The sequence below is a fragment of the Camelus bactrianus genome, chromosome 23, assembly GCF_048773025.1.
Source record: "Camelus bactrianus isolate YW-2024 breed Bactrian camel chromosome 23, ASM4877302v1, whole genome shotgun sequence".
Lineage (NCBI taxonomy): Eukaryota > Metazoa > Chordata > Mammalia > Artiodactyla > Camelidae > Camelus > Camelus bactrianus.
Genome location: NC_133561.1, coordinates 11,417,398 through 11,430,926, shown reverse-complemented (window position 1 = coordinate 11,430,926; position 13,529 = coordinate 11,417,398). Strand labels below are relative to the sequence as shown.

General features: G+C 35.4%; 1 protein-coding gene and 1 long non-coding RNA gene across 4 annotated transcripts in view; one reads left to right on the top strand and one right to left on the bottom strand.

Annotated features, from left to right (window-relative positions):
- Positions 1–13,529, bottom strand: part of LOC123614000 (uncharacterized) — a 287,572-nt gene that overhangs the window by 21,290 nt on the left and 252,753 nt on the right. The gene's annotated exons all lie outside the window — the stretch shown is intronic.
- GPATCH2 (G-patch domain containing 2) overlaps positions 1–13,529 on the top strand; it is a 137,520-nt gene that overhangs the window by 87,186 nt on the left and 36,805 nt on the right. For all 3 annotated transcript variants that reach the window (XM_074351611.1, XM_010974016.3, XM_045509503.2), the window contains exons 6-7: positions 6,534–6,601; positions 9,327–9,366. In XM_074351611.1, coding sequence (XP_074207712.1) covers positions 6,534–6,601; positions 9,327–9,366 — 108 coding nt within the window. The remainder of the gene's footprint in view (positions 1–6,533; positions 6,602–9,326; positions 9,367–13,529) is intronic.

Genomic DNA, 13,529 nt, shown 5'->3' with positions numbered 1-13,529 from the left:
TCTTTTAAAGAGATGTGTGTATGTGCTATTATTGCTTGAAACTGTGCTGAGATTACTTCCGGATTACCTGAAGTCTGTCTTCAGCCACTCCTTCATGTGATGCTGGCAGCTGAAAGGTTAGCCTCCTTCCTTTGACACCTACGATTCCCGCTAGAAAGGCTAATCCTCAGTTGAAAGGAAAGCCGTGTGCTTCTCTGTGCTTTATTACCTGTGATTTTTTGATTCTTTATAAAACCCTTCTGGTTTGAAGGTGTAATCTCACATTTATATTGTTATCTGCTTTTAAAGGGAAAGAAGAACAGTCCAAGTTCTCTAATTTTCCGGGTCCTGTCGCATAGTCGCATCATGAGATGCTTGCTCCTCTCTCGTGCAGTTTTTAAATGTTTTATTGCTTTGGCTGTGATGACCAGTAGTGGAGCCGTTTGATATTCTTGTTAGTCTGTCCTTAACATGTGCTGACAGCCCCGTTTGAGCAGCCATGCTCACTCTTGCCTATATTTAAAATAGCCCATAGGTTACCCTGAAGTTACAAGGAAAGACCAGAATGTCCTTGGATGTGTATTTCTAGGCTGAAGATTTTCCGGAACTATATTCCAGATTCAGGCGAGCATCTCCTGTGGCAAACCGCCAGATACAGAAAACACTTGTTTTGGTGTATGGTCTCCTTTGTGTGGTCCCCTGTAGGGGAAAAGGTAGTAGGTTGTGAACAGGACAACTTAGGTTCAAGACGAGCCCTGTTTAGTCTTTGCAATCCGGGTGTTATGTGCCCTCAACTCAGTGGGTGTTCGTTTCTTCATCTAGTGTCTGAGGATAATGATGTCTGCACTTCAGCCACCTTGCCTGCAAAAAAGTTACCTTATGAGCAGGCAAGTCCTATAAGCAATACGAGTGTCGTCAATCACAGTAATATTTCTACTAATTATATTAATTCTTGTTCTGTCGTGGGTAGTCACTATGACACTTTCTTTGTTCGTTTGTTCATGCTACATCCTTCCAAGAAAGATTAAAAATTGCCTAGTAAAAATATAATGGATCAATGTGGGACCTTAAACCCTGACAACCTAAAAAGCATCGGATTCACTCGCTGTGTTACTTCTATTGCAATATAATTTAGGAAACATGGAGGCTATGAATGGTAGATGCTGCACAGATCCTAAGAAGAGGTGTTTCCCCTACAAGTCTTACCAGTGTGAGCTCTGCTAGCAGGAGCAATACTATTTGTGAATATTGGTGTACTTAAAGATACGAATCATGATGAAAACCAGGTACATCATTCTGTAAAGATTCCAGATTTTATAAAATCCCAAATTTTGAGGCATTTTCTTAGTTGGAAAACCAAGGTATGGTGTACAAATTTAGTATTTGGTACAACAATTTTTGAAATCTCAGGTAATTCAGTTGTCCTCAGAAATAGATCGTATTCCTTCCTGAATATTCCTTCCAGGAAGACATTGTCTAAAGCTAGAACTCCTGGCAGGTAAGGACTTGACAGTGAGCTCTCCCTCATGTCTAACACCTTATGCCACACACGTCAGGCATTCTGCACACACCTATTATCTTTTAGTTTCTTGTAGCCAGTGAAGAGGATTTTTCATAGTCTACTGGATGAATTCACATTGTCTATAATAGAAATCTAAACAAATGATGGTGAAATATGAATTAGTACATGAATTATTTACTGATCTTTCTTTTTTAAAAGTGTACCTTGGAATTAGAGGAGTCCCTTACAGACGACTTTATCATGATTTCAAAAAGATTTGTTCAATTTAGCAATATAACTGAAATCACCCCACTGAATGGGAACGGTGTACCACTTACTATGTAGTACATGTAAGCATTATTTTACATACACAGCAGGTAACTAGTAAATACTTACTGAATTGTATCAAGTAGAGCAGTTTGGGGTTTAGAACAAGGAGCAGTCAGCTACTGCTTAAGGAGCTCGAGAGAAGGATCGCACTGGGAAGCAGGGATCAGATTACAGAGGGCTTTGAATGCATTTCTCATTAGTTTTAATTTTGCTCTCGGTGTAGAGCTATGGATGGCTCTGGAATGAGAAAATTGATATGTTGAAAAGCAGCGATTTAGAAAGCTGAGTTTGGCGAGTTGGTAAGATGAATTGGAGCAAGGAGAGAGAAACTGCATACAACTCCTTTCTCGGAGGTGATTTTTTCCCCCTTACTCCTCTTAAATCAGACAACCACTTTGTTTCCGTTTAATCTTACAAACAATGTCCATAATGCTACCTGAATTGTCACTTTTTTGTATTTGCTTTAAAAGTGACTTTAAAGTAATTTTTACTTTTTTGTATGTTGCTTTAAAAGTAATTCTAATGTTATTTTCTTGAGTGTTTTCCATCCCCAAATAGATTGTGCCTTTTGTGAATTCTGGCCATTCTGTAATATTATCTATGAGAATATATGACACCACAAAATACTTTATTCATTCTCCCACCTATCTTATAACAAGTTTTTGGAGCACCAGTTGAAATCTCAGCTACCCTCATTTGAAATACTTTCAGAGAATCTTTCTGTATTCTTCTGAATGTGATTAAAAGATAGACGACATTTCACACATTCATGTCAACAGCTATGAATTAAAATCAGTTACTGTGAACTATTTAGAATATTATTTTCTTGGGCTTGTTCTTTAATGAAGATAAGTGTACAGAACAGGAGCGACAGTAAGTTTCCTTCCACTTCTTTGGTTTCCTCTCCTTACTTTTTACCCCTAGGGTTTAGGCCTCTTTTTGTTGAGTTGTTTTCCCTAAAATCTGTCACATGTATTTGACTGGCATATTTGTTGAATGTACCAGGGGGCTTTGTGCAGGGCTTGCTAAACTTTAAAGGCCTGTTTCTTTCTTCAAAGAAGCTGAGTCAAATTAATAATGGTCCTTAGAAAAGCAGGAAACTTCTGGGTCTTGACAAACTGGCGGGGAGGCTCAGGCAGTGTCTCCCCCTAGCCTGGAGGCCAGGTGGATTTGATTGACCAGGTCTCACAAGATTGCAAAGCCTTCTTTTGAATGGCAGCCCGCCACCCCAAGTGTTTGTCAGTGTAGGCACTGAAGCAGAATAGCATTCGGAAAGCAAATAAAATACAATTGTAAGTGAGAGAAAAGTTGGAGGAGAATGGCTCTGCTAGAGGCAGGGAAGAAAGGATGGTGGTTTCTTGTACTTGTCTGGAGACACGCCATGAATTTACAGAAGGACTCTTACTCCTTAAGAATCTAAGTAGGATATCATCCATATTGAACAAGCTCATAATTAATCTTGTAAGACCATTGTGTCTCAGATGAGTTTATCTGATTTGGGAAGTACTTCATTCAGCCATCTAATTGTAGAAGAATGGGATGGGATGCAGTGGCTTTGATAATAATAAAATGAAAATGATATATAAAACCAACTCTTATGTTTGTCTTTAACGGAAAGTCATAAAATCAGTGTTAATAAATCAATGATGGAAAAAATAAGAAATTTCTTCTAATGGATCTAATAAAATTGAGAAAAATCGGTCTTTTGTCATTGAAATCATTAGGCTGAATTTCCCTTACATTCGTACTTACTGATCTTACAAATTTTGATAATGGTACTTGTACAGCTGTTATTAAATTTTCATCTATCGCTACTGCATTCTTATTTTCTAAGGTTGATAACTTGATTGTAAATAATAGTGGTAAAATCTGAGACCCATGTGGTCTTTTAGCATTATAGTTTATTTCACAATCTAATAAAGCTAGAAGTTGATGTAAACACTGTATTATCCAGAGACCATTCATTCCTATCTAACTTTGAGGGTTTTTTAAATTTAATAAGTTGTGTAGTGAACATAGATAATGAAATGAATTATGCCTACTTTATTTAGGGTTGCAGTCTATTGTATTACTATTGATGTAGTAACATTTAACAAATGAATCATAAAAATTCAGGGCATATAGTGTGATGTTTAAGATTGTCATCAGTAAATATTGGCTAATTACATAAATGATTGTCTCCCGCGTATTAACAAATAACAAGAATTGGACTATGGAGATGCTATCTCTCGTGAAGAACAAAATACCTGTTTCCTATCTAAGCTTGTGAAATAAAATCTACTTTTTCTATGTGAAAATCTTATTGGATATTTAAAGAGATATGAGTTTTTAAATTTGTTCTTTTTAAGACATTTCTGAAATAACTAGAAGGCATAAAATAATATGCCTTGGAGATAAAATAATCACCATACTTAATTGTTTACTGGAAATTAATACTTTGACCACATGTTTTAAATTGCTTCATTTTATTTTTAGGAAGATTAACCTCGAATTACAAAGTTTTAGAAATTCTATAAGAATGTTTCTTGACACTTTATGGTACTTGAAAATACCTACTAATTATCAATCACATTAAAAGCATGTTTTCAAGTTTAAAATATACTGAAACTTCAGTATAGTCCTGATTTCCACAATCTGAATTCTGTATTAAGACCTTAGTCTCAGATTTTTGGTAAGGGTGTCACTAAAGTAGCAGAAGATCCCATTGTAAGAATATCTTACTCTTAAGACAGACCAGTGTAATTGACCTGAGGAAGATCATCATGTATGGAGCTCAGTGTTTATTTCATTAAAAAAATTCTAAATTATGCTCGTTTGCATATTTTTCAAAGTAAAACCAAAATTGACTTGATATAACAGTCAAGGAGATTCACCTCTTTTTTTTTTTAAAGGGCCAGGTACTAAGTAAATACGTAGAGTCATTTAATCATGTACATTTGATATTGTAAATCTCTTGTGAGTTATTTGTAGCAATTGAATTGAGCTTATAGTTTGCTTATAGTTTATATACATGATTTCTGAGAAATATGTAGTATGATTATTTCTGACTAGATTGAAAGCTTACATTTGTATTGTGGTATAAATTCGTTATAAATTCTGTTTTATTGTCTTCAGTTGCATTGTTTTCATCAGGCAATTTATCACATGGGTGTATGTGAAATTTCTTCATTTATTAAATTTCAGATTATGTATTTCAAGCCAGAGAAAGACCTAAACATTTTTCCATAAGTATAGCTTCGGGTAAACAAGCAATTTTAGCCCTGAAAATAGCTTCTGCTTCTGTCAACACGTTGTTTATTCTTTCTCTGAGATAAAAAGTTCAGTTTTCTGATATTTGTACCAAGATAAAGTCAGCAAACAAGATTAATATAGTGTGGAAAAGGTTGTCAGCAGCCCTGGCAAAGGAAATAAGTTGCCTGTACATAGAACATACTGTAAACTGAATAAAAGTGTCAGGTCCACCATGAGATAATGTGATCATGGACCTCTAACAAAGCATGACATAGGCACAGTGGGCTTTTCTCTGAGCCACAGTGTAGAGAATGGATTACTGTGTTCCAGGGATGCCCGCTGGAATAGCATGAAAACCTCATTTTGAGATGCATGCAGGATGTAGTCCTGGAGTTGGGCCACATGTTTACCTGTGGTGCTCAAACCGTAGGGTTATTAATGTCATCATCTGTGCATATTTGCAATATTTGCATTTCTTGGAATTTCAGTGTGTGCTGGCATCCTTGTTACCCAAGTGATACAAGATGAAATACGTTTTTGAAAATGCTCATTTCTTTTCAGGGTTTTTTTTTTCTTTTTGCCTCATTGTACCTTTTTTGATTCTACAGGTTAACGTGGCACTTCTAGAACTATAGAGTTTTGTTTTGTTGTTGTTGTTTTTTTTTTTTGTAATATGGCAGAGCATGACTTAAAGCCTTTTGCTGTTAAGTTTCTGTCCTGTCCATTGTGATGGTAGATTCATTCTTGCAAGGTGCTGTGTTTATGTTCCAGCTGAGAATTCTCTATAAGAAAGTTGTGAATTAAAAAAAAAAAAATTCTTAAAAAAAATTTTTAAAGCTCTGGGAATAGCTTACACTATTAGAAAAAAAACCAACCTTTAATTCTTCATCAGATTTTTAATTTTATTTAGAAATAAAGGAATAAAATGTTTTCTCTTAAATGAAATTACATTTTGTTCTATGTAAATACACAGAATTCCTAACTTTATGGGAAAAACTATAAAAAGGACGATTCGCTATTTCCTTGACTTAAGTTTCTGTATGCATTTAAATGTATGCATTAGAATACATGTTTTTTACATTTAGGAATTAGCTACAAATATGTTGGTCCTAGGGAATATCATCTTCTCAAGACAATCTAATTAACTAAAGCTCTTTTTTTTCCATACAATTAAATATATTTGCAGATATACAGTATTTAGAAATGAGAGTGGTCTAGTTCTTAGGAAAGATGGGGTTTTTCTATTATAATGGCACTTTTTAAATAGTCTTAAAATTCTAACGGAGAAACTACAGTAGACTAAAATAAGCAGTGTATTCTTACCAGGAATTAAATTATATATTTGGTCCATGAAGTTGTGCCTTAGAATTTGAGAATTTGAGAATTATTCTCCATTTCAGAGTGGATGTCCTCAAATGAAAATGTCCCTATTATTCACTGCCTTTTTACGAACTCAACTGTGACCTATTTTTGGTTTTTAATCTGCTTTCAGGTGACCACTCCTGGGCCAGTCAGTAATAAGAGAATGGTTCATTTTTCCCCAGATTCTCATCACCATGAGTGAGTATGCATTGTATTTTTATCATCTTGTTGGGCCATTCTGCATCTTCCTTTTGGGAAATTGGTAGGTGTTGCTAGTGAAGTGGTTTAATTTGTATCTACCTTAAAAAAAAGTAAATATTGTATACCAGTGACAGCAGTGCAAGAACAAATTTAATGAAACCCATGGAAGAAATTTAAAGAAAGGTTTTTAAATGGTCATTCTTTTATTTTACTTGGGATAGAATTTGAAATGCACGTGCAATTGAAATTCATATAGTATCTTAAAACGTTTAAAGTTTCATTACATTAAGTAGCATCAAGCTCTCCTACTCACCCATCCTTCCTTCCTTCTTCCCACAACCCTTTCTAAAGTACTGAAAGGAAGAGTAAATGATTGTTTTTCTCGTTAATTCTCTACCCTCTGCTCCTGCACAGCATGAACTGAAGGGACCAGAATGTATTTTCATTTAGCAATAAAAGAAACTAATTTACTAGATCATTCCAAAAAAGTAAAGCTTTGGCTTTTGTGAGTTATTGGGTACATTTCTAGGTGTTAATTCTACTTCTAAATACATATTTGTTGGAAAACCTTAAGTAAGTTACGTATTTTGGCTCATTACCGTATACCATAGGCAATATACAATTTTCTTTCAGTTTCAGTTGTACACATAGTGATTCAACATTTATATACATTACAGATTGATCCCCACAGTCTAGTAACTGTCTGTCACCATACAAAGTTATTGCCTTATTACTGTGTAGTACATCCCTGTGACTTTTTTATTTTATAACTGGAAGCTTGTACCTCTTAATCCCCTTCACCTATCTCACCCAGCCCCCACTGTCCTCCCCTCTGGTGACTACCCATTTGCTCTCTGTATCTAGGACTCTGATTTTGTTTTGTTTTGTTTGTTAATTTGCTTTGTTTTTTAGATTACGCATGTAAGTGAAGTCATATGATATTTGTCCTTCTCTGACTTATTTCACTTAGAATAATGCCCACTCCATGTGTTGCAAATGGCAAGATTTCATTCTTTTTATGGCTGAGTGGTATTCCAGTGTGTGTGTGTGTGTGTGTGTGTGTGTGTTTGTACACCATATCGTCTCTATTCATTCATCTATTGATGAACACTTAGGTTCCTTCCATATCTTGGCAATTGTAAATAACGCAGCAATGAACACACGGGTGAGGATATCTTTTCGAATTAGTGTTTTCATTTTCTTTGGATAAACACCCAGGAGTGGAATCGTTAAGACTGTATTGTAGTTCTATTTTTAATTTTTTGAGGAACCTCCATACTGTTTTTCATAGTGGCTGCACCAGTTTACAAACTGTGCACAAGAGTTCCCTTTTCTCCACATCCTCGTCAACACTTGTCATTTGTTGTTGTTTGTCTTTTGATGATGGCCATTCTGACAAGTATGGAGGTGACATCTGATTGTGGCCTTGATTTGCATTTCCCTGACGATTAGTGATGCTGAGCATCTTTCTATGTGCCTGTTGGCCAGATATTCCAATGAAAAATGTCTATTCAGATTCTCTGACCATTTTTTAATGGATTGTTTGTGGTTTTTCTTTTTCTTTTTTCCTTTTTTTTTTTTTTTTTTTTTTTTGATACTAGGTTGTGTTAGTTCTTTGTCTATTTTGGATATTAACCCCTTATTGGATTTGCAATCATTTACAAATATTTTATCCCATTCAATAGATTGCCTTTTTGTTTTGTTGATGGTTTCTGTTCTGTTCCATTGATCTGTGTGTCTTATTTTTAACCAATATCATACTGTTTTGGTTACTATAATACAGTGTATATATTTAGCATATATAGTTTGAAGATAGTTTGAAATCAGGACGTGTGATACCTCCAACTTTTTTCTTCATCACTATTTTTTGTGATTCCATACAAATTTTAGGATTATTTTTCTATTTCTGTGAAAAATCCCATTGGAATGTTTATAATGGTTCCCTGCAGTCTGTGGATTGTATGGGTATCTGTGAGTAGTATGGATATTTTAACAATATTAATTCTTCCTATTCATGAACACAAAATATCTTTCCATGTGTCTTCTTCCATTTCTCCTATCAATGTTTTGTAGTTTTGGTGTATCAATGTTTCACCTCTTCAGTTAAATTTATTGCTAAATATTTTATTCTTTTTTGATGCTGTTGTATATGGAATTGTTTTCATAATTTCTCTTTTGGATAATTTGTTGTTAGTATATATTAACGCAACAAATTTATGTATCTTGAATTTGCATCCTGTAACTTTACTGAACTTGTTCATTTGTTCACATTAAGGGCTTTGTGTGATTGTTCCTGGGGGCATTGCCAGTGGACATAATATTCTTGTATTTTTAATGTTTTTTAAAACTCCAACAATCAAAAGGTCATAATTTGTTGTAATGATGCTATAATTAAGTTGTGGTAAATGATAGCATTTGTAAATTTTACAACCAGAATTGATTCATAAAATGAATAGAGTCCCAGCAGTTTATGTTAGCATAATTAAATGGAAATGTAATTCTGAGTTTGCTTATTAAATTGAAAATTACTGGGTTATGAGCACTCTTACATTTCTGTCAAAATTGGTGTAAGTCTAGAATTACATGAAATATCCATTAGAATACAGCATATTTAAGGCTTTGTTGCTGGTGGCAAATATATTTCTTACAGCACGTGCAGATCATATGAGAGCATGTGCTTTTAGTGAGGTTCCTGCTAACTCCTTTTCTCTTTCCTCTGCAGCCATTGGTTTAGCCCTGGGGCTAGGACAGAGCATGGCCAGGTAAGGAACATTCTAATCCAAAAGGAAATTACTCAGTCTTTCAAATATTTAACTAGCTCCCTTCAAGATAGTAGTAGATCAGCTTTATGAGAAAGGTTATAAATCCCAGTTTACATAAAAAGGAGTTAATTGTGCTGGTGCTGGTGCACTGACCAGATGAAGGGTCCTCAGTAAGCCTCAGAGTTCTCCCTCACTGCCCCCTTCCTTGGTCACACATGTCACCTCCATGGAAAGGCTCGGGAATTCACCCGTTTGTAGGACTTCACCATTTATATCAGTTTTTCGCAAAGTTACCAAAATAGTACGTATGTTTAAAAAAATTCCTTTCTATTAACCAAGATTAGCCAGCAAGAGAAATACTTTTATTTTTGAAGTGTAGAAGGTAATAATAGTTTCTTACAAGTTTATGTTTCTAGATGAGATGTGGGCTTTTTTTTTTTTTTTTTTTAATTTCTTACGTGTTTCATGGCAGCACAATGATTAGTTGACTTAGTGAGAACTTGACATTCATTTGGGTTAACTTTACACATAAAATAAGTAGTCTGCTTTCTTTGTTGAATGTACTAGTTCTCTCTCTCTGCAGCATGGTAAGATAATTTAGGGCTTAAAATTTTGATAAGTTTTAAAGCATATATGTTTTAGGCTTTGCATTCTTGCTAAGCTGCTTTTTTTCTCATTATGGATTATAAAAGTTATTTTTTAAGTGGGTCCATAATATAATATGTAAGAAATACCTTTAAATATATGCGAATGAACAACCTCAAATCCATAGGGATCATTTCTTCGGAGGGGTAGGTAGGTAGGTGGATGAAGAAGGAACTGGGCTTGGTGATGGTAATTGGTCACATCATTATATGTATTGGTGACGTTTTATTAAGCTGGGCAGCAGGTCTGTAGTTGGTTATATATCCCATAGCTCATTTTTCTTACAGAAGGAAAGTGCCAAATACTTCATTACAAACTATACTGTATTTCTTAACACACATGAGCCTAATTAAACTATGTGAATTCAGTTTTAATGGGTTTTTTTAATAAACTTGCCTTTTTCCATGAGAATGATGTGCACCTTTGAATATATTTCTCACATTAATAATAGAATATATACCACTATTTCTAAAGTTTGGGAAATTAGGCTGTTATATCTGCAATGTATTTATCTCATTATTCAGAATATACAAAGTTAGACTTCGTGCTTTCCCAAATGGCTCATGCCCTCTGTCTAAAATGCTTACAGTAAGATTCTGCTTCTACTAGTAAGTCACATCAGGATATAGTTCATCCCAAAATCAGATATTTTAAAGATTATTTTCTACCCTCTAGAATTTGAGAGAAACTAAATCGATGTCATAAATTTGTGCTTTAGATTATAGTGTAACCAGTCGCTTCCAGCCAAACTCTTTTTCTGCAGTTAAACGTTAACAAAGAGCTAGCAGCATATAGAGAAGAAAGTTGATCAGTTTTTTTTTTAATTTTTAAATCTTTGAAACAAATTTTTGAATTAGCCTTTTGCTTAAACTTTGATATACCATTTCAGATTTTTATCTTGACTCGATTGGTGATTAGTTAATGAATACAGTTGATTCTTGTTATTTGTGGTGGCTGTGTTCTATAAAGTTGATAAGAACACTTAAGGTCGCAAATACTGAAAAACTGCTCCCAGGGAAGATACAAGGTTCGGTTCCTGAGAGCCTCTGGTCACAACGTTTTCATTAACTAATCAATACATAATCCTTGTTTGAGGTGTGTTTCTGTTTAAAGACACCTTCTTTAATACATACTATTGATTCATTAACACTGAACTCACGGCCAGCAGCACTGTAACTTATGCCTGAAGGAAGCTTATCTGATGCACATGTTTTTTCTATAAGGCCCATCACAACCTTCTTGCACTGGGACCACTAGACAGCACTTCAGCACTATGCGTGGGGGCTATTTTAAACAAGGAAGATAGAAACAAGAACACAAAAATGCAGAAAAAGAAAAAAAAAGTAGCATTGAATGAATCATGAAAAAGACACTTGTTTCCAGTATGAAAACTGTAACAAGACAGACATCACTCTGTCAGTCCTCAGCCAAGAACGTGCACTGCAGGGAAGTCAAATTTATCTCACCCTGATGTCTGCAAATGACTGCAGAAGCACCAGAAGTATTGATTTTGGTGTTACAAATATTAGCAAATAGGTGAATTCGCAAATACAGAATCCATGAATAATGAGGAATAATCACACAAATCTGTATGTATTCAAACACACATGCACAGTAGTCCCATTTTGAGGAATACAAATTTCTTATTTCAACTTAGACCTATCTTTAGCACAGTAAACTATTGGCTAAACCTAGGTGCAAGTGACAAAAGGCAAGACCACGAAGAAGTATAAAATCCTTCAGTATATTGTTGAATGAATGACGGTCAGCATGCATGATCACCTTTTATTTTTCCCCATACCAACTTATCAATGTAAAGAAATGATAATATTAATCCCACTTGTGAAACCCCAGCCCTCACTGCTTTCCCCCATCTCATGGTCCCTCTTTCTGTTCTTTAGTGCTAGGTCCCGTTTCCGGTTACACCACACATAGTTATCAGTTCTCTCATACACGTTTAGGAAATAACTATTATCCATCAGCTGTTATCTATCAGGTACTCTCTATTTTTACAGAAAGAGATATTTGTAAAAACAATGTAGCTTTTCCTCTGAGGTGGTTAAAATCTGGGGCAGGAAAGCAGTAATTATAGTATGTTGATAAATGTTTGAGAAAACCACAGAGAGGGCACTATAGAGGCCACAGAAGACAAATGTGAAAGTTGGTCCAGCTATAATGTTACAGAGTCCAAACTCATTCTCTTCGCTGCACGACAGGCCAGTAAATCGGGAGACGAGGTGTCGGGCAAGGAATAGCGACTTTATTCAGAAAGTCAGCACCGAGAAGACGGCAGACTAATGTCCTGGAGAACCGTCTTCCCCAAGTCAGAATTCAGGCTCCTTTTATACTAAGAAGGGGAGGGGGTGTAGCTGGTTGTTGCATACTTCTTGGTGTTGGAATCCTTTGGTTTTGCAGCTGTCCACCTAGGTCAGATCATGGTGTCCCTGCAAACCTCCAATAAAACAAATGTTATTTTCTATTCTGCAACTTTTTATCTTTATGTAAATGGGAAAGTGTTATACCCTCAAAGGTCAGAGCTTTGAGAATAGGCTGTTCTGTATATTTCTGTGTAGGCTGTAGGCAGCAGGTGCAGAACCAGAGCACAGGGTTAGAGCTAAAGGAACAGATCTAATACGGAATCAGATTTACTCTTCCCTACTACAATATGAAGCCTCAGTTTTTCATCTTTTTTAATTCTGAGGCTTCTGTATCTTAATGGTTTGACCTCTTGACTGAGTTTATAAGTATCTTAAGACAGATCATTGTTTAGGCATTACTTAATTCTCCTTTTAAAATAAGGACATTGAGAGGCCATGTGTGGAGAGACTTGAAATTCTTTTGTAGATATTTGAGGGGTTACCTGAAAACTCTTGAGATTGAGTGCTTTCTGAATATCAGGTGGTAGAAAAAGGGCTGCTGTGGAATAAGAAGTCTGCTCCTTGCTTCTTCCTCCTGTATTAGCAACTTGAAACTTTTAATAATCTTTCTAAGATATCATGAGTAGCCACAGAAATTCTCAGCTCCCTTTCTGTAACAGGAAGAACCATTATCCACAAGGAACACTTCTCTTCCTGACTTCATTCAGCAATTTTTAAAATTGTGTAAACCTTGTAAACCTCACATTGTTCTAGGTTTTGTGTTGATGAACGTTGATGTAATTCTTACGTGAGTCATTTTTTAATATACATCTGCAGGTCACTAATAAGGGAATTGTATCTCCGTTTGGCCTAAGTCCAGCAATCTGAGAGTTGCAAGGTAAGAAGCACTTCGCACCATATTAAGAAGTTCTGTTACTAATCAGAGTTGACGCTGTTGAGTCAGAACCCTGAAAATTGACCTCACTTGTGACACTGATAGGAGTCCAAGGAAACAGGAGAAGTTAGCAGTGAGAGGAACGGAGAATTTCTTAAAATCTGATGAACTACTTGTTGTCAGAGAAGAGCTCAAGGATTCTTGTGTCTTTTATCATGAATTCCTGATCTGATTCTCCCCCTCTCACTCTCACCCCCTGCCCTGCC